The sequence below is a fragment of the Arvicanthis niloticus genome, chromosome 3, assembly GCF_011762505.2.
Source record: "Arvicanthis niloticus isolate mArvNil1 chromosome 3, mArvNil1.pat.X, whole genome shotgun sequence".
In the NCBI taxonomy this organism is placed as follows: Eukaryota; Metazoa; Chordata; class Mammalia; order Rodentia; family Muridae; genus Arvicanthis; species Arvicanthis niloticus.
The window spans coordinates 96958966-96980591 of record NC_047660.1 but is presented as its reverse complement, the minus strand read 5'-3'; the positions used below and the strand labels follow the sequence as shown (position 1 = coordinate 96980591).

Here is a 21626-nt window from a genome sequence, read left to right as displayed (position 1 = left end):
TTTGCTGGAATCTAAGAGCCAGGCAAAGCCTAAGGACTCCAGCCCATGCTGTGACACTTGGGCTCAACTGGACTGTTGTATTGAGAGATGGTCCACAGAGCATCAAGAAGCTAACAGGAACACCAACCGAGGGCTACCGTTGTAAGCACTCCAATACAGGTAGACGGGGTGTGTGTGTGTGTACACAAAACGTGAGTCGGTACTGGGAAGTGACCCTAGGGTGTCACACATGGTAAATGCTCTGCCATTGGGCTACTTTTCTAGTTCTGCTTTATACATTAATATAAAACTACAACCCTAGCATAGACATGCATCCCTTCTAAGAAATATAGATGGCATCCTCATTACTAATGTTTGCCTAACCTTCACTGCATTGTTAGAACTGCTGCTTTAAGGAACACTTACTGAGCATCTATCAGGAGCCAGGCTGCCACCTCATTCCCCAAATGCGGTGATCTTTTCTTGTGTGTAAATCCTATACTTTAGTTTTAACTTTCCAATAAGGCAGAAGGATATTGAATGGCATTGCATTTTAATTTGTTCATTTCTGAAAAGTCCAATGAAAAAGTTTTTTTTTTCCCCTTGATGTTTAGCAAGATATGAAAAATAAAATGCAAAGGCAGGGATTTTGGAGAAATAGAAAAATATGAAGTCAGTTCCTCTAAACTTCTGCCTGGGCTTTGTTCTGAGATGCAGGGTTGCATCTGAGTTTGAGCCCAGGGGACTGGGGACAGACTTTATCAAAGTGGTCTCAAGTATGTCACTGAGTGTGTAATTTCAGTTTCCTTTGTAGTTTCAATTCTCTTTCAACCAACACAGCCTAATCATGCCTTCGTGAATGAACAGATTTCTAGGATATTGAAAAGCCATTCCCAAAATTGCTTTACCGTGAATATATTTACAAAAGTATTATTATAAAAATGGAAAACAAAGTAGATCATGTTTAGAATAACAAAGAAGTGTATTTACAAGTTTGGTTACAAATTATAACCTAGTTCATCAGTTCCATACATTTTATGCTTTTTTTTTTTTTTTCACTTCCCTTCCCCCAGGACGCTCAGCCTTCTCTTGAGGAGACAGGGCCAGTATGTTCACTGAATTGACATTGGTGTACTGATGATCCAAATTATCTTCTGCCTTCCCGAATCTACACTAGCAGCATATATTTCTGATACTTAAAGAGTTTTCGAATGTAGAGATGCTTTGAAGTTTTGAAGCTCCTGAATATAAACTACCCGTTCCTCTCTGTACCTGTCTACTACACCACCCTTATAGCAACATGTCAGTCAACAGTGGTTATTAACAGATGTCCAGACTTCTTTGGCTTTAGTAAGCCATGCAGGACAAAGGCCAGACCTGGTGACAACCATCTGAGAAAACCTAGGTGGAACACAGCCTTACGTATTTTGAAGCGCCTCCCTGAGTAGCTGGTTTGCAGTGTTTCTAGTTAAGAACTTCCTGTGGCAAAGAAACAGAGACTCTCTGGTGTTGTCACTATGAAGCCACTGAAAATGAAACAACTTTAAATGGAAGTTGGATAGTACCATACATTTGTCCATAGAAGTGATAAGGGAGTTTATAGCATCCCATATAGCATGAGAGATAGTCATTACGGCTTCAAGGGTGTTAACACGATTGTGTTAAGTGTACAAAGATATTTTGTACAGCACATTCTTGAATAAGAATGCCAAAGTCCTCAGTTCCACTTCTGTTAGAACCCAGGTGTCAGAAATAGCGTGGCAGCTCAGTGTGATGGTGCAGGAGGCCAGCCTGATCTACACAGTGAGTTATAGGACAGCCAAGGCTACATAGTGAGACCCTGTCTCAAAAGAACAAAAACAGACAAACAAAAAGAACAGGATGTCAAATTGTTCCTCTGTATACACTGAATAAAAGTCTTTTTTGAGAGGGGACAAAATTACAGAGAAAACATTTCTTGGTTTCTCCCTCTTATGGCCAATTTTAAAATAAACTTTGTGACTTACTCTACCTGTCTGATAGCAAGATTCATTGTAGTTTCTGTGAAGAAACTGAAGTTGTGGTATGTACTGAAGTATCAAGTACTGTGCAGTATTCTGGTGTCTTCTTTTCCAAGTGTCTGAGTACTTGAAGAATCTGGAAAGCACAGGTTTACCTGACTTCCCATGACACAGCTCCATTAGTGAAGAAGTCTTATGAAGCACTAGACCGAACACTTCCAGATGGGGACAGGGAGACAGACCCATGTACACGACATGGTTTCTCAGTTCAACTCAGTGGGTATAAGAGGTGGAATGGGACACATGTATGTATGTGTTGCTTCTTTAGTTGGTCATGGTTCTGGTATGCCTCCCCCACAGTAAGCATCCTGCCACAATGAACCAATCTCCAACTATAAGCTACACTTTGAAGGCAAACATGTCTCCAAATGCATCTGATGCTGGACCAAGGTTGGCCAATGTATTAATCTATGATTACTTTCAAGAAGTTCTGTATAGCCAGATGGGAACAGTTTCCCTATATTCTTCTATATTACTCTGTTCTCTTTGAGAAAGCTAACATGGACTTATACATTTTAGAATGATTTCTAAGGAAGGCTTCACTCAAAGCCAAAAGGGTACCATAGGGGTATTTTCTCTATCAGTTCTTCTAATCTGTCTGGATTCTGCTTAGCACTTCCCTAGATCTCAAGCCCAGCTCCTACCACTGTGGTCCAGACTGTGGGATGTCTGGTTTTTGTTTTTTGTTTTTTGTTTTTTTCTGTACAAGTGTACATATGTGGGTCTAACTTTTTAAAAGTCCAGAGGACACTTGAGATTAATGGGTCACCATAATACTGTTCTTTGGCTAACATTTCTAAAAATAACTTTCCAATCTTTCAAATCAAGGACCTATTTTGAGGATAGAGATTTCGTCAAGACTCAAGCGTTCTACTGTTGTGACAGCAGAAGCTATCTGTCATCAGGATGCAGCAGACACTGACCTGCATCAGCTGTCAGCTCTCAGTCTTAGAGCTCCCACTGAAGCACACACGGTGCCAGCACATGGCAGGTTCTGCTGGTTTTAATTGGCCCTCATGACTAATGACACGCATACAAACAGCTGCTCCAATGGCATAATCCAGTCAGAGAGCCTTGCTCTGCCAACAACACAGAGTGAACTACAAAGATGAGCAGGAGAACTCTAGATTTTTAACACCCTTCCAGGAATCTGACATAGATAGTCTTAAGGCAGAACCCCCAGGAGGGCCACGCTTTGGCACAACCCCCTCCAATTCTGCTGGGTTCCCACCCCCCCCCCCCCAGGTACCTGGTTGGACAACCTTTGGTGTGGGCTTACAATTTTCTTACTTCTGTCTCTTTCTGCTTGCCTGACAAGAATTTGTGAATAAGCAGACAACCAACACTTTCCTGAAACAAAAGGCTGACACTGAGTCTAAAGATGTCTAAAGAGGCACTTGACACTGTTGTCTATAAAAAAGGCCCTCCAGTGGCAGGCAGGGACTTCTAAGATTTATTGACATTTGTCTCAGCATGTCCATCCTTTTTGACAAGCTTGTTTCCATTCTCAGTTTTTGGTTTGTTATTACAGCAGTTGGTCTTGTGCTGTGGATGATGGGCTGTGGGCTGGAGCGGGATCCTAACACGGTTTTCAGACTTAGATGAAAACTCAAAATTACAAACTAAACAAATATTGATAGACAGAGACTAGAAATCAAACCACTATCTTCAAATTAAGCACAATGGTTTTATAATCACACCAGAGTGTGAAGGAGTTTCTTAGCTGTGTGGAGGCAAAATTCTGATTGCAGATTATAGCAGGCAGTTGGCTCAGCTACTACTGAATATTAATTAAGCAATCTTAAACGATTCATAGGCTGCCCTCATTTGAATTTACAGTGCCATACCCACTAATAATCTCATTTATTTTCATGTTGTCAAGAACAGACATCCCATTAATATTTACTTTTGTAAATGGTTATGTTGTAGTGAACTTTGCATGAGTAACAGCCATTTATTAATGGAAAGCTGCAAACACTAACGGGCCAACAAAGAAAGAGATGGAGAGTTGTGCTAAAAAAGACTGATTGATTTATTCGGGCAAAATGTTTCCAGAAAGAGAAGTGACAAACAATAGAAGGGAAAGACTGTGTATATCTCTGGGCTTTCCCTCAGGAGCGTCTGCCTGAAGCTACTCCCGGTCCTGCTTGGAAGGTGGCCCGATTCAATTCTAAGTTGAGATTTTTTCATACACAACAACTCACTTGCTGCTAAGTTGTCCTTACTGCTTGTTAAGTGATCCGGTTTCTGCAGCTAAGTTTATACAGTGCAGTCTCCGGAAGGGCTCTTCCAGCATGAAAGATTCAGACATCAAAATATGCTTCTGGTTGGTATGTTTTCCAAGTCATGAAAAGGGGACACAAAAATCTGACAAATCAGAGTGTGCTTTGGGGGACAATAAAGTGGCATATTTCGCATCGGGACTGTTGGGATTCCTGGGCATATGGTTGACATACTCTAGACAAGCAGAGGACAGGGTATGGGAGGGAGGGAAAGAAGGGGAGAGAAAAGAGAACAAAATCACCCAAAGGATGGACAGACAGGAGATGGAATGCAGACATCATGTGGAGAGAAAGGGCTCTCAGATATTTGGGATTTTATGTGGGTAGCAACAATTCCTAATTTGCTCCTACTATAGCTAAAGTGACAGAGAAAGGTGTGATTTCCATGGTAATCATGTTGCTGGATGAGTCAGGTTGCCCGTAGTGACTTTTTTTAAATGGGAGAAGATAAGCAAACTGCACACATAGAAGTAGCTCTGAGATAATATTTCTTGATTAACATTGTATCAACATTGTTTTTGCCAAGAAATTCTCACAGATTCCCAGGGATGACTTCGTGGCCCTTTCTAGGGAAGGTGGACCATAGAAGTCACTCCCTATGTCATGTCCAGTAGCCCAAATGTGCTCTCTTCAATATTTCACCCAGTTCCAAGGAGATGAACCCCTCACAGTTCATCCCAGGACTCAATGGAGACCTGGGAAAGGCTTGACACCAGGGTCTTTGAGACAGCTGTGATGCCTTTGCATCCTAGCCTGGAATGTTTGAGCATCTGGAATAAGGCCATAGGTGCTCACCACTGATCCAAATCCTACTGATCCAAACCCCACTGACATGAGGCAGTTAACAGAAAATCATGCAAGTTCAGGTCAGTTTAAGGAGGAGAGGAAACATACATCGTCACTCAGAGTTACCATCTAAAATGGCCTAGTAACTACTTATTTCCTAAACATAGTGACTATTTTGTTGTAATATTCTTATGGTTTTGGATTTTTTGTTTGTTTGAAACAGTGTCTCATTACATAGCCCTGGCTGTCCTGGAACTCACTATGTAGACTTGGCTGGCCTCGAACTCACAGAGATCTGCCAGCCTCTGCCTCCCCAGTGCAGGGATTAAAGGTGTGCAGAGCCATGTCTGGCTTGTTGTAATATTCTTAATAGCCTTAATATTTCAGGATCTAGGAGGGTTCTATGTACTTTTTTACTGAATATCCCCATTGTAGCAGTACTTGTGAAACTTGGGGTGAGGTTCCCAAAAGACACCCTACTGTCATCCACTTGACATTTCCAATGATCAAGAATTGACTACTAAAAGAAAAATTAAGGCACCTGCACAAGAACATTGGAACAAGTATCTCAGAATGGAGAGACTGTCTGTACCAGTGGTTCTCAACTTATGGGTCGTGATTCCTTTGGGGGACATTGAATGACCCTTTCATGGGGTCATATAACAGATATCCTGCATATCAGATATTTACATTGAGATTCATAACAGCAGCAAATAATAGTTAGGAAGTAAAGATGAAACTGATTTTACGATTGAGGTCACCATAACCCAAAGAATTATATTAAATGGTCTCAGCATTAAAAAGGCTGAGAACCACTCTTTTAAAGAAATAGTTTATAATAAGGTGGTGACACACCAGGAATACGATTACACTATTCCTACATCTCTAGTGAATTACCAGAAAGGCCGTGGTGCCCAGCACTAGAGAGGCTGTGGGGAAGCAGACATATACGCATACTGCCAAGAGAAGCCCCTGAGAATCAGAGGCAGAGGAGGTCAGTGTGGAGCCATCCATCAAAGCACCATCCATGAGCCCTGCATTGCTGCCCGTCTCCTGAATTTATCCTGCAGCTGTATCTATCCATGTGCAAAATGACACATTAACAAAGCTATTCAGCACAGTACTGTGTTGTCACAAAATTGACAGCCTTAGAGGAGTGATTGAATAAATCATGGCATATCTATTTAACACGCCCCCAAACAGAGAAACGGTAGATGCCTAGAGAAAAACTGTGTTATCTCAAACAAAGCCAAGCATATGGGGTAAAACAGGTAGTCTTTCACTATATAAAAGGGGATAGGGAGATACCCCTATTTCTTTAGAAATATAACAATTGTTCAATAACGTATGAATTAGCAAAAATGAGCACATGTTTGTGAGGAGGTGGGAATAGGGTAGGTAGGTGGAACTGTCAGGTTATACATGATTTTAAACTTTATTATCTTGAATGATGTCATATACTGCTTATTCACAATTTAAGTGGTCTTTTTTTTTTAAAAAAAACTTTAATACTTGAGTCTGGTTTTTAGTTTTGTCCTTAGCTCACACCTTTCATGATTTGGGGCATTCAGAGGCATGGTCCTTCCTTGTGTCCACAAAGGGACAGCTAAGAAAAGCATCGTAGGAAACGGGTAGAAGGCAGAGGTCACATCAGGTGCATGCCCAGCTACTGCAGCAGTGTGGGGTGCTGCTTTTTCAGTCTCTGTGGAGGCTTCTCTTCTTTCAGGCCATGGGAGGAGAGGAGAAATAAAGACAAAGGTAGATGTGCAGCTGGTGAGGCTGCTTGTCCTAATGCATCCCAGCCTTCAATAGAAGCTTGGAAGAGCTGGCAGCCTGGGCACCGGGAAACTGTATGGGACGGAGCTGGGTTAGCAGCTAAGGCGGGTGGGCATAATGTGGAGCAGTGTAAGCACATGTGGGCTGCAGACCTTAGGCATACAGAACACACAGGCGGGTGGGCAACTGTAAGCTTTGGAGGAACCACATAGGCAGGGCAGCTCCTTCGGGAAGAGCAGGAAGCCTTGAGCCCCATGTGGACAGAGACTCTATGGGGCTCCTCCTTGTGGACTGCTGAGCATAGCACAGAACAGGAGAGAAAGAATCTGCTGAAGATCTGGATGCCTAGAGTGGAGGCCTCACTTCAGCAGGACTGCCTGACCATGACACTTCCCTTCTCAGAGTCTCCATGTGTCCTTCTCCGGTGTTAAAGAATTCCACATATGCCACCTAATTTAATCTTTACAGCTATTCTATAAAGAAGACTTCTCAATAGACCCATTTCCTAGATGAGGAAATTGAGTCCCAAAGGGATCCCATGCCCGAGAGGCAGGAAGTGGTAGAGGTAACATGACAATCTGCACGTCTCTGAGTCAAGGTTTGTTTGTAGCCACACTATAAAAAGTGCATTTGATACTGCACAACTCACAGTTAGATAGAGTCCATGAATACCTGCAGTTCCTTAAGATGATCTCTAGCTTGGACCTCAGTAGACCTGACATATTTCCCTCAGTCTTAATCAAAGAAGTTATCAGATTCCTTGTAACTAACTGCAGACATGAGGTATCTCCTGGTGAAGCACAGTGGGCCTGTGGCAAATCCACTCCCATGCTAAGGGGCCAAGCACATAAGCAGGCTGAGTTTTATGTCTGAGCGCCCCAGACACTGGATGGGCATTTACCTTCATGTTGTACACGAGTCCTGCTCTTCTTTAAAGTACTACAATAAGAAATGTTATCATGGACTGGGTATTACATCGGTTCACCTGATGTCCATGGAAGAAAAGTCATCATGGTCTAGGCAGAACACCGTTCACATGATGCCTACAGACCCCTCTCTTTTAAGAGAAGATCTTTGGGTTTAAAGCAATAAGGAGAGGTTTCTGGTCCCATATTTTCAAAGCTGTTTGGAAAGTATACACTTCAACAGGTTTTTTTGTTTTTTGTTTTTTTCCTAGAAAGGAATAATGACATCACAAGAGTCAGTGAGCCATGCACAGGGCCAGAACTGTACAGCGTAGGGATGGGCCAGCCATGACTTTTCTCATTAACCTGTCAAGATTCCTCCTCAGGTATCAAAGCTCTGTTTCCTGGGAATGTAAGTGAAATTTCATCTCAATAATCAGATCTACAACCAACAGAGACAAGCCAGTCCCATGTAAAAGGTTAGATTTAAGTTGTATAAATTGGTTTACTGAAAGTAAAAAGGAACTACTTACAACATAAGTTGATTAACTACCCTACTTAATGATTTAGTATTAAAAGGTCATTAATTTTAAACAGTTTATATAAGTCTTACATAAATATTCTCAGGAGATTCAAGTGCGGTATTTAGAGTTACATGCATAACTTCTAATTGTTTCATATAAAATTCTTCAGGTTAGTTCTTTTTAAGAATATTAAGAAATCATGCACATTTTCGTTTCATGGAAAAGCATATGTTATATCCACATTTGTTCATTTTCTGTCTTGTTCATGGTTTTAACTCCTTCTGTATAAATTAGGATATTTTCATTTATAAGGATTATCCTTATTTGAAAAACAAAGTTCTAAACAAGCATGCAACATCTTAATTGATTTTTTTTTTTAAAGGGAATGGATGCAACATACAGAGACACGCAGACACAGCGTGCCCACAGTGTTACCAATAGAGACAGAAAATACGGCCCAGCTCACAGACAGAAGCAAAGCAAGCAAGCGCGCTGGAGCTGCTGCAGTGGACAGCAGCTACCTGGAGGCTCAACTGGTCTTTCCAGATCTTACTAGCTGGCATGGAACAGGTGAACATCAGCATTTTTGTCTAGAAGACTTCCATCCCCATAGCAACAAAAGTTCCGCAAGCCAGTCCCAGGCATTGAGGCTCCCCCGTTAAGCTGGGCCGCCCTCACCTGCTCCCCTTCTCTCCTCTCTCCCCAGAAGAAGGCACTTCACGGGAACGTCGGGGAAAGCCCTTGGACTTTATTTTGTTACACCCTCTAAATGGACAAAAGACAAAAGAGAACATGTGTAGAAGACAGTATTTCAAATGGTTCCCCAGTGCTGCACACCAAATGCCCTCCCCCCAGACATCCCTGCTATCAAAACTTCATTTACAGCATTTCAAAAGGGCACAGTCATATGCAAAAGTGGCAAGTGTTAGGGAGGTCTCTGGTGCTGAGGTAAGAGACACAAAATAGGCTTGTTTTCCAAAGCAAAGGCTTATATATCAGAAGGTGGCATTGTTCTAATGTTAGCCTGCTCTTCACCTCCGCTGGCATACTGTCCCAGAACAGACAGCTCTGAAGAGTGCAGGAATTCCCAGAACTTGCTGGGTCTCCACTGCCCAATGTCTATCACATGACCTGCCTTCTGCCACCAACTTCTCTGCATTAGACAGATCAGGGGTTTTGTCTTTCCCCCATGCATTCTTGTCACTTCTAGATAAACACTTTTACATCGAAGGTGCCTTAGTCAGACAGGGCCAGCACTTGGCAAGTTATTGCTTTATGAGGAGCCTCTTAAACTCTAAATACCTCAGCACCCGAGACTTGCCTGTCCGTGTGAAGGATGAACGTTCTGACAAATGCAAACACTTGCAGGCGGCTGAGTATATTTGATTGCCCCAAGCTACTGGGACTATAGGATTTCACATGAAATGATTCTTATTCTAAGTCTCATTCACAGAACTGGGGGAAAAAAAAAAACCTAATACATAACCTTCTTTTCTTCAGGTTCCCTGCTGAATCTTACACAGAAATAGAGTCCTCTAGCCTTTTAGTGTTAATGTTTTCCTTCTCTCATCATAAATAAGCTTTAAGTTCCTTTTTTTAATTACTAGACTATTTCATACAAGTGCTTGTCATAGGAGCTCACCTTTAGAGAAAGTAGAACTTGATTGGCAGCAAGGTTGAAAGGAGGAGGGACTGTTGGAGTTCAGCACTTCCTGTCTCCCTCTGTTGAGACTACTCTGTCACTACAATGACTGCCCCCCAAACATCATGGATATGTTGTGTGGCTGCGAACACTAATCTGAAGAAATCACGAGTATGTTGGAATGTTTTTATAAATTTTCATAAAAACTTGAAATTTGCAGCTTCCTAAAATATTTAGACTTTTTCTCAACCCTTAGCCCTGCTCTGAATTCTGCCAGATTTACTCTTTCGGGAATTTTGGAGCAGAGCCGGCTATCTCCGCAGTTTTTCCTCACGCACAATCACAGGCTCTTGAGACTCCCACCCGTAAACTGACAACACTTTTGTGAGAAGCAAATGCCATAAATCAGTAACTAATATCCCCGACAACCAAGGAGTAACCTGATCAAGCAGAAGTAACCCTGGAAGACAAGGCAGTGAATTCTGAGAATCTGGAAGAAAATGGATTACCCAGCCTAGAACAAATGCCCAAGAAGTCAGCTTTCTGCTTCCTAAGCAGTGAGCTCCATTTAAAACTGTATCAGCCAGCACTTCCTCAGTACAACCTGTGCTGTCTTTGAAGTATCAAAGAACATGTTTAAATGGCAACCTTTAGCTGTGCCTCCCTCCCCACTTTTGTCTAATGACTGTGTGTTAGCCTGTTCCAAGAGCTTCAACTGGCATCTCAGGGCCAACTCGACAGCAGGGGGCCGGTTACTATAACAACTGACAGCACTCATGAATTCTGAAAGGCCCCTGAGTAGCCATTTGGGAAACAGTTATTGAGCAAAAAGTTGCCTGGGATCGGAGGCATTAGCTGCCATGTGACTCGGCTCTCTCTGAACAGTTGGGAAGTAAAGAGGGGAGGGAAGATCTGGTCTCCTGGAACACCTGGGGACCTCAAAATATCCCCCACACCCATTCCTTTTCGATTCTCAGGGCAAGACAGTTTAACACCAGAGTTATCATAATCCCAAGCCTCCAAGGCGAGTCTTACTTTGGCAACATGAAATGTGTCTTAGCTCTCCCCACAGGTTTGACACATTTTCAGGGTTTGGAGAGCTGAATGGTAAAAATTTTTTTCTGATGGTTAAAAATCTTGAAATTTAGCCAGAAAGAGAAGTTCTAGGTAGAGATGAGTTGTGCAAGCAGTAATTAATTTAGCAAAAGACAGAAACCAAACAATAAAAATACACAAAACACCCATGAATGGTCTGCTTTTAGAAAGAACAAAGGTGACTGCACAAAGCCACCAAAAATGACATTGAAGCTCCGATTTTTCTACCTTTTGATTCTGGGATTAAATGTAGTGTTTTGTACATGCAGAACCCTCTGGGAAAAGCCTATGAAAGGCCAAGAAAGTTGCCTTTCATTGACACGAAGGAAGTGTGGTTTGAGGGAAAACCCATGGCCATATTTAATGCACTATGACCTAGCATCCATAAAGCTGCCTCTAAGAATTGATCCTCTACTTTTTCTCCCTGTTGTCACAGCTCAAATATCTTCTCCAAGAAGTTCTCCTTGGCTCTCAGTCCTTCGCCCTATACCTTAGCTTTGGCCAAGTTTTTTAAAGAACTCACTGTTCCCCTTTGGTATGGCTGGTACCCATACTAAAATCAACCTGGAATCAGACAGAAGAGCAGTGTGGACAGATGCTGACATTTGTGGCCATACGGTTGGCTCTGTCCTGATCAGTGTTCACACTGGAGAAGGTGAGACTAGTATAGCTGAGTTTCCAGTTCACCATGCAAATGTGAAGAGCCAGCTGGGGATTATGATAGGCATTATTTTCAAATAGCACAAAATTTAAAAAAGAATGTGCCGGGTTATATCGATCACTGGCTTGAGATGGCCTTTATTTACTTGCTCATCTCTACTAAGCCATGAGTCTGCAAAGCAGGAATTCTGTCTCCTACACCATGGCCTTTTAGATGTGTGAGAAGTGGTAAACAAATCAACAACAGAAGGAATAAATGGGCCAGCCACAAAGTTCAGCAATTCGGAATCCTAGATAGAATAAACAAACATATAAGGTATGTGATCTTGGTCAGTCTTCCTTTCTGGAAACTGTTTCCTCTCTTGGAGCAAGGATGCTCCCTCCCTGATGCCCTCACTGCTAGGTAGGGCATTTCTAGAACCAGAAGCATATGCATGCAGAGAATGGTAGAACACACTTGTTGCCCCAGGTTCTTAGGGGGCGACAATAGGGGAATACTCAGCTGAGGCCACGCTGGGCATCGGATTATAAGCCTAGTGAAACATCTGTAAACAGTGTTGTGGCTCCGTGGTAAGAGTCCTTAGCTAGTATGCACAAGGCCCTGGCTTCAATCCCCAGCACCTCACAGGGGAAACAGTGTAACGTGTGCTTTCTTTCATTCAACAATTACTGGTGGCTTCTACTAGCAGTTTCATATTTAGTATCCCTCCCGCCACCTACTTAGGAAAAAGCAAGTTTGGATTTTAGGAAAAATCCAAAGTCACAGCCAGCAAGCAAGAAAGTACTGGCTGACAGAGCAATTCATGCAGAATACCTGCTCTAGTGTACCTGCTCACAGCTGCTCTGATTGCCATTGTCACTACTGTGCAACTGGAGGAAAAGCCCACGTTCCAGAGACGCACATGTGGTCAGTCACGCTGTGAGTACACGTTGGCATATTGTCACATGCCCACACCCCATGTCCATGTGCTTCTGTTTGCCTAAGCCTCTGTTATGCCAATACAAATCCCTACACATCTGTACTTGGATGCTTTCAGTCTCTACACTCTGTCTCCCACTGAACATCAGGGAAGAAAAAAATTGCAGTGTCAGCAAAACTCACTTGTATTCACGATGAACAGCACTTGTTTGTTTGTTTGTTTTTTCAAGATAGAGTTTCTCTGTACAGTCCTAGCTGTTCTGGAATTTGCTCTGTAGACCAGACTGATCTTGAACTCACAGTGCCGTTGCTTCCTGAGTGCTGGGATTACAGGCCTACACCAGCACTGTCTGGTGAGCACCACTCTTAACCAGCAGGTAGCAAGACACAGAAAAACTTAAAGACGGAACTCAGTAAGAGAGAGACCTTTTCCCACTTGCAGAGGTGGTTCGCTACTGTGAGCTGACTCGCCACAAAGTTTTTAAAGAGCTTGGTCATGTGACTAAGAGGGATGTGAATTTACCAGATGAAAGCAATCCCAAACTTTAGTAAACACAGGGGTCAGAGGCTAAAGTTTCTGTTTACAAATCCTATGGTCCAGAATCCATGAAGTTATCTTGGGCCTATCTGAGAAGTGAGGCTGCCTTGTATGCCTTCGAAATCCCTTCCCAAGCTAGAATTATATCCAGTTCGATACTAATCTAAGGACATTCACACTAATCAGCTGGGACTAAGGCAAAGTAGGTGATATTATTCAACATCAAATTCTCAAACTAACAGCGAGGTAGTTGAATATTCTCATCATTATTCAGTTCCAAGGAAGCCTGAAAATATAATTATTTCTCCAAGTTTTTGTTCACATAACTTTAGTAAATTCAGAGCTCAAGTTGCTCTTATCTGTACCTCCAGGTCAGGTGAGCATTACTGTGAAAACATCACACAACAGTAGCCAAATGGTTTCTTTGCCTGTGGTGTCTATTTGACCTGCAAACATGAAAGCAGGTTACATAACTAACTGTTCTCATGCTGCATGTTATTCCCCTATCTGGGACAACACAATATAATAGTTAAGATGGTGGGCCATGGCAAGGGGCTGCGGGATGGACAGATGGATCAGTGGGCAAGAACACTTGTTGGATGAACATGAAGGCCTGGTTCTTAGTCCAGCACCAGCATAAAGTCATACCCTCAACTCTAGACTGTTAATACCAGTGCTATTCAGGATGGAGACATGAGGATTGTTGGGGCTTGCTTGCCTAGTTTTAGGCTCAGGGAGAGACCATGTCTCAAAAGGAAAAGCAGGACATCCAGTGTCCTCCTCTGGTCTCTGCATGTACACACCTCACCACCCACAGTGCACAGTACATATAATGGTGGGCTATAAAGTCAAGTTAGCTGGGTTCAAATCAAGGATCTACCTGCTAAAGACCTATCTGTACTATGACCCAGACTGAGCACATGCCTGTCATGGCAAAACAATTTTGTTGATTAAAAAAAAAAAAAAATCTGGGTTATCCAGGCCTTAAGGGACACAAAAGCCACTCACAGACAAAAATCTGCCTTGCCAATAATAATCACAATTCTAAGTGGACATTGATGCCTGGCTCAAGGTAGCTAACCTGTGCTATATAAAGTCAAGGTATTTAACAAGTGGCATGCCCCAGCACACCCGGCATCCATCTCAAATTATGTAAATCAAAAAGGCACCATCCAAAAATGTCCGTCTTTTAGGTGGCAGCAGCTGGGCTGTTCCACATCTTTTCTGGGCACTGATGCTATATATATGCGGTTTGCTATGGTAAAGCCAGGATCCATGGCTTTTGCAGAGAGCTTCCTCAGTAGTAACTTAAAGCCAGTATTTCTACCCTCTAGAGTAGTAAGACCCAAATGGTACACTCTTCTTTCCCAGTATCTTCAAGAACTCTTGATTTTTGTTTCCCTCAGTTGTTCTGACTCATTTAAAATAGGTCTGGACCATTGAAACAGACTGCAAAATCTGTAATATTTATCATACACACAGCTTGGTGCCATTTGTTGAAGGGGGCAAGCATTCATTGGGTGATTCCTTTCTATGATCTGCTCTGTCACCCTGTCCTCTGCCCAGACCGTTCTGTGTGGACATCGATCTGCCCTCAGTGTACTTCCTGTACTATTACAGATTTGGGGGTTTCCTTCTCTTCAAGGCCAGTGAAAAATAAATTGTACCATCCTATTTGCAATACCTCAACTAAAGGCATTACAAAGTACACTCTCCACTGCAGACCTACACTGCCACCTGCTTTTACCCAACAGTCCCCAGTGGACTCAATCCTAGGTCTCACAGATATCTGAAGTCTGCGTTCACATATTTTTGCTTGAGCAAATCTGAAGTAACAGAGTTGTCCCTTTTTAGACGCATATGCTGATCTGATGACGTCAATGGACCTAAATATTCAAGGACACATGTGGAGGTGCTTCATAAACACAGGTATGCTAGTCTGCCTCACCTTGTGTCCTCAGGGGCTAAGTCACATTCCCGTGTAGCAGTTCCAGAAAGCGAGGCTACCATGGAGGACAGCATGGCCCTGTCAGACTTCATGGGTGAGAAGTAAACCTGCCATGAGTCTGCTACAGCTACTAATAAGGCTTAGAGAGCACAGCCAGCCCAGGGAGAGCGAGGATGGCTCTCAGGCTTCAAACCTTTCTCTCTGGGGACGTGGGTGTAGGGGTCTGTCTTTACCCTCCTCTGGAATTGCCTTTAGTCCCATTAGGAGCATCATCCAAGGAGATTTTATTAACTTTATAGTCACCCTTTTGTTTTTGGCTCAAAGTAGTTCTGCTCAGTTGGTTAACCTACATTTATACTATACTTAGCTCTAAATTGATGACTGAGCTATTTCTAGGCTACTGTGCATAATGAGATCATTCCAAAGAATAAACTCTAGAAGGAGATTCCTAACTTTTTTTTTTTTCAAAGACCATCTTAAGACTGCTGGAAATTATGTACAGCTACACAATGTGACTACATTTAAAAGGTATTTATTCTGATCTATAGATTTCATTCTCTCACTTGCAAACATTTCAGGTACGCAAGGATCCAGAATTACATTTCTATTTTTCCTTACAGTCAGATCTGGTATAACACTGTGGCACATGTGTACTTAGTCCCCATCTGTTACACAGGGCAGACGTTTCTCACAGCCTATATTGCCTGCCCATATGCACTCAGTACTTGTTTCCTAAGTACTTTATAGGTAACGAAACTGAGGCTGGAAGACGACTCTTCACTGAAGACAGGACTTCTTAACTGGCCCTCCCTGGTAGGTCCCCAGCTCTTGTTATTGACTGGAGCTAATTTCTAAACCCAACACAGCTTTTATATCACTGACACACAATATATCTGCATCCATCTCTCCCTTTCCTTACCACCCTCTCCCCACCTCTCTCTCTCCGTCTCTCTCTCTCTCTCTCTCTCTCTCTCTCTCTCTCTCTCTCTCTCTCTCTCTCACACACACACACACACACACACACACACAACACACACACACACACACACAACACACACACACACACACACACACACAATTCTTTTCACCTCCCCAGAACCAATTCTCACCCTCTGGTAATGACAGCAACCTCTGTTAGAAACATCTGAGCACTCTCCATAGGGCTGTAAGTCTGATGGAGTCCTCAAACCCAGGCTCTGACCAGTGTTCCCACTTCACCACTACACGCTACTGCATGTCTTAGGTGTCACCTCCTGTACCTGGAGCCCCTCAGTGTGCTTTTTGGTCACTCTCAGGGTGATGGCATCTAGGACTTCCAGGGCCTTTGCTGTCTTACAGTCTGTTCCCTTGACACTGAACCAGTCTATCTGCTCGTTGAAGTCCCCCTCTCTCCCCTCTCCTCCCTTTCCCCCCTCTCCCTCTCTCCCCCCTTTATCCCCTCTCCAGGCTTGTTCCTCTCCAGCTTTCTTCCCTGTTTTCTAGCTGTTCCGTTGTCAGCTTCCCAGGGGGCTCTTCCTGGATCTTACTTCCCTCCCAGGCTGGGTTGAAGCAGAATATGCCCTTACCCTTCTTTAAATACTCTTTATACCCCGTTATGTTACTCACTCAATTCTATAATGAACCCTAGGGGCCAGAGGGCTTTGTGTCTGAATCATCGAGCACATCACAATGAATGGGACAAAGTCCATAAGCACTGTATAAATAGCAGGAAGTGGCACACAAGACCACGTCTATGCAATGACAGAAATAGCTTCATAATTTTATAAATAAGAGAATACCTAGCCAAATCTTCTAAACTAGCTGCCTTTGTAAGTCTGGACAGTCCCCTCAGAAACTACCACTTGGCAGCTTTCAGTTCATGTTTCTGAGGATTACACTGGTGAAGTTAAGGTTGGGCTCCAGAGTGAAACCCATGTACAATGGCATATTCCACCCTTCCAGCCACAAACTACTCTAGAGGTGGACAGATGACCAAAGTCATATGTGAGAAACACCATTGTGGGACCTGACTGGAACTATTCGATGACAAGGTCCCTTTCTGCTGAAATGGAGTGATGTAAGTTAGCAGGCCAATGGGCGCCCATGAAGGACAAACCATGCTAGCCATGTCTGTATGTCCTTGTTCTATCTTCCAAGACCAGCCACACCTGATACCCCTGGAACTTTCAGTGTAATGAGTCAGGACTAGTTTTTTTTTTTTTTTTTTTGGGGGGGGGGGTGGCGTGCTTAAGGGAGTTTGATTTGTTTGTCAAATACAACCAAAAAGCCAAAATTGTGCTCTGATAACATTGCATTTTGCCTGGCTCACAGCAGCAATTCAACAGCTCTAAGTTCCCTTTCTCTCCCCAGGTCAAAGAGAGAAAACCTACCACATGGATGGTGCCCCAGGAGATGGTGCCACCCAAGTGTTTGGGACAGTGCCTGGCACTGGCGGTGGAACTGTTGAACATGATCACACTCTCAAGCAGGAAACAGGCAGAGAGAGAATTCAGAGACCCTGGGTTTGATTTTTCTACCTTTTCATCAATGATTCTGTTGCAGCGTCACCAGGTGAACATGCACGGATTCCACGATGCTGGCTACAGAAGACTGCTGCCACCCTGGACTGGGATACCACCGCGGGTGCCCAGCTCACCACCTGCAGACAGGATCCCTGAGGTCTGGATGAGCACTGCTTCTGTCAGCCACTGCAGCCACCTGCTGCCTTTGTGCCTGAGAAGGTGTTGCTACTCTAGCTTCAAAGCCACACCACCATGGGGATGTGCATCCCTATCGTACCAGCCAGTTCTCTAAGTGACCTTCCCCTTGCTGTCTTCTTTCATGTTAATCACAGGAAAAATGTTGGACAGGAAAAACGCCCTTATCCCTCTAGGCTGTTCTTGTGCTTTGCCGACATACCTGTCTTAACATGAACTCAGTTTCACTTTTCCTGCTGTCAGAATTTCCTTTTTCTTTTACAGACATTTTTTTTTTTTTTTTTTTTTTTTTTTTTTTTTTTTTTTTTGGTGCACTACCATTAAACGTCTGGTAGAAAGCTCAAATGTAGATTGTACAGGATGAAATCTAACACTCTGGGTATGTTAAACTAAGCTTTAGGGGAAAATAACAACATTCTGGCCTGGCCACTACTGTATTTTCCATTTGGACTAAAATGGAGTTTTTCAGAAACACCAGCAGTTGTCATTTCAGTGTTGAGGGAAAGTGCCTCAAACCATACGGGGTTCAGAGCTGTCTGTCCTATGTACCTAGTCCCTGCTGAAACCAAGTGCACAAGACCATGTGCCCTTAGCTGACAGACCGTTCCCCTTCTCAGTCTTCGTGATCTGTGAGACGACATAGTATGGGATGATATAGTCTGGGTTGGTTTTTGTTTTCTTTCGTTTCAGAACTTCTTGGTACAAGTTTACCACCCCTCCTTCCCCAACTCCTTTCTATGTAGCTCAGGCTGCTGCAAACTTGCTGTACAAGCCATTACTGTTAATGCTTCTTTTCTTTGAGACAGTTTCTCTGTGTAGCCCTGGCTGTCTTTGAACTCAGAGATTCACCTGCTTCTGCCTCCCAAGTGCTGGGATTAAAGGTGTGTGTCACCACCGCTCACCACCACCTGGCTCAGATGCTTCTTTATGGCAGGGTTAGAAGCCACGGTCAGGTCAACAGAGCGGCAGCTATAGAAGCAGTTCAGCAGTTCTCAGTCTGTGAATCTCTACCCCTTAGGGGGGTTGAATGATCCTTTCACAGGAGCCACACATCAGATATCCTACATGTCAGATATTTACATTACAGTACCTAATAGTAGTAAAATTACAGTTATGAAGTAGCAAGGAAGATAATTGTATGGTTGGGGGCCACCCCAACATGAGAAACTATGTTAAAATGTCCCAGCATTAGGAAGGTTGAGAACCACTGTGTTATGTTCCCATGTGGGGCGTTAGCTATTGTCACGTATTTGGGGAAGCCTGAGATGCCCACAGTATCCTGTCCTGCTCAGCTGAGAACAAACCTGAGAGTATACTGCTAACCAGTAAATGCTTTCTGCTGAGCCTTCCCTCCAAGTCCACCAGGTAATGAACATGCAACATTCACACTGATGCTTCTTCAGAGCTAGACACACCTTTCCCTGCCTCTGAATGCTCGTCCTCTGATCTCTGCTCCAGCGTCGTCTCTCCCCTCATCTCTGCTTCATACACAGCAAATAATTGTAAAGTTAGACCTCCATTTACATCAGTGTCAAAGGCAAGGTGGTGGTGGTGGTGCACACCTTTAATGTGAAGGCAGAGGTGGGCTGATTTCCAAGTCTGAGGCCAGTCTGGTCTACAGAGTGAGTTCCAAGACAGCCAGAGCTACACAGAAAAAAACCCTGCCTCAAAAACCTGAAGCCAAAAAAGTCCAAAGGGTGTCTAGGACCTGACCTGTGTCTCCCTGACAATTTCCTCTACTCCAATCATACTTCCTGATTGTTTCTGAACACTCTAGTCATGCTCCTGCCTCAGTCGCTTTTCACATTCTCCTTCCTATATACTAGAAAGGGCATTTGGTCAGGCTAGGATGCAGCCCATTTTGGGGGCCTTTGCTTACAAATGACCGCTCAGTCAGATGTTCATGGCTGCTCTGAGCACTCAGAATGCTCACTTCCAGGCCCCAGCGTGACCCAGCCCTTTCCAGGTATAGGGTTCTCCTTTCATATACATGAGCTCTCAAGGATATGCTTTAGACATTGCTGTCTTGCCTGGCTCCATGGAAGCACAAGGCAGAGAGATAGCAGAGCCTCGACATTCTTACACCTGCTTTACTTGTCTCTACAAGATGCTCTGACTCTGATGGGAAGAAGATGAGGAACCAGCCAGTTGCAGCTTGAGGGACGGAGGATTATTGAGGCTCACAGCTTGAGTGTTATCCGTCAGTGTGGGAAGATATGGTGGCCAGGAATAAAGCTACTTCATCTCCACAAATCGGCAGTGAAAAGAAATCCTGGCACCTTGCCAGTTTTCTCTTCTTCCTTTCTATATTTAGTTCAAGGGTGGTGCTGCCCACTCCCAGGGTAGATCTTTCCTAAGGACTTAACGACAATCTAGCTGACAATCGAAATTAACCATTACACTGGCTGTCCTACTTTGCTTTCTATGGCTTTGGTGAGTACCTTAAACCAAGAGACTTGGGAGGAGGGGGTTACTTGGTTTACATAGCCCTGTTGCAGGCCATCACTGAGGGAAATCAGGCAGGAACTAAAGCAGGGCAAAGGTGGGAACCAGGAAGGAACACTGCTTTACGGATTACTCCCCTGGTTTTCTCAGGTACTTCTCTTATACATCCCAAGTCCAATTGCTACGAGATAGCACTGCCCATGGTTGGCTGGGCCCGCCTACATCCAACCCCGCCCCCCCCCCCCCCCAGCATGTGTACAGTCTAAAGGAGGCAATTCCTCAGCTGAGGCTCCTTCCTCCCAGGACACTATAATACGTATCAACAACTAAGGAGCGCACTGCTAAGTCTTTTAGATAACTGGGAGAACACCTTGATGTTTGAGTGATGACGGCAGCCTGGCCCCACATCTGCTTTAGTTTGACTCACTAAATTGAAGTGGCTGGGACTCTATAGCTGAAGACTCTGGAACTTCTACACAGAGCCATAAGCCCCTCATGGGACTCATAGTGAGAACTCCCTAGGCAACAATGGTAACAGAAGGCTGGCCTCAAGCTGGCATCCTTATCTCCCGCATACTAAATGCCACGTGATACAGTGACTGTGTTGTGATCACCCAATTTAACTTTCACCAAAAAGCTGTGCCATACCTTAAAGATAAGGCCTCCTTAATGTACCACATGGATACTGCGAACTAAAGGCACGGGTCTGACGGAGGCTGGAAGCAGTAGGGAACTTGCCAGGTCCCTTTGTAGGTCTGGATAACTAAAATTCTAAACAGAAAAGGGATTTGAATCCAGCAAGTAGCAGAGCCTGGATGTGATCGATCTCCCAGATTACCAAAAGTGCTGGGACCCCAGAGGCAGGTCTGGCCTATGTCACCTTCCCGAGACAAAAATGTCTCCAGGTTCGAGACACAAGGTAAGGGAATGCTCACTGGGTCAGTGTTCTGAGCATGGAGGCCATGCATTCGACTCACCAGTGATGGGTGCCCGGCCGCCCACCCTGCTCACTCACCTCCAGTACACCAGCACGGCAATGAGGAGGACGAGGCACACGAAGGTCAAGGCTGAGACCACAATCAGGGGGATGATCCACTCCATCCTCCCAGGGGAGGGGCGGCTTATCATTCCAGAGGTGTTCTTCTCAGCTACAAGACAAACACCCCAGTTAGTGGACAGATGAGAGTGAGCCCCTCCCTGATCCAACGCATGGTGTTGAGCTTCACTCCATGCAGAATTGGGCTGTACTCATTCTGAGCCACCCCAGGGCAAGAGGGGCAAATGGTTGTCCAAACCCAAATACTGCGCTTGTGCAGGTGGCGCTCTCTAGTGGCCAGTAGGATAGAGTTGCCGGCGAGAGTCAAGATATTT

The 21626-nt window shown here is 44.0% G+C and overlaps 1 protein-coding gene across 2 annotated transcripts in view; it reads right to left on the bottom strand.

Annotated features, from left to right (window-relative positions):
• Positions 1 to 21626, bottom strand: part of Ptprg (protein tyrosine phosphatase receptor type G) — a 670147-nt gene that overhangs the window by 48996 nt on the left and 599525 nt on the right. The window contains exons 13-14 of one of the 2 annotated variants that reach the window (XM_034497422.3): positions 21271 to 21403; positions 8991 to 9077 (exon numbers count right to left, since the gene is read on the bottom strand). In XM_034497422.3, coding sequence (XP_034353313.1) covers positions 8991 to 9077; positions 21271 to 21403 — 220 coding nt within the window. The remainder of the gene's footprint in view (positions 1 to 8990; positions 9078 to 21270; positions 21404 to 21626) is intronic. The other variant, XM_034497423.2, reaches the window with a different exon arrangement.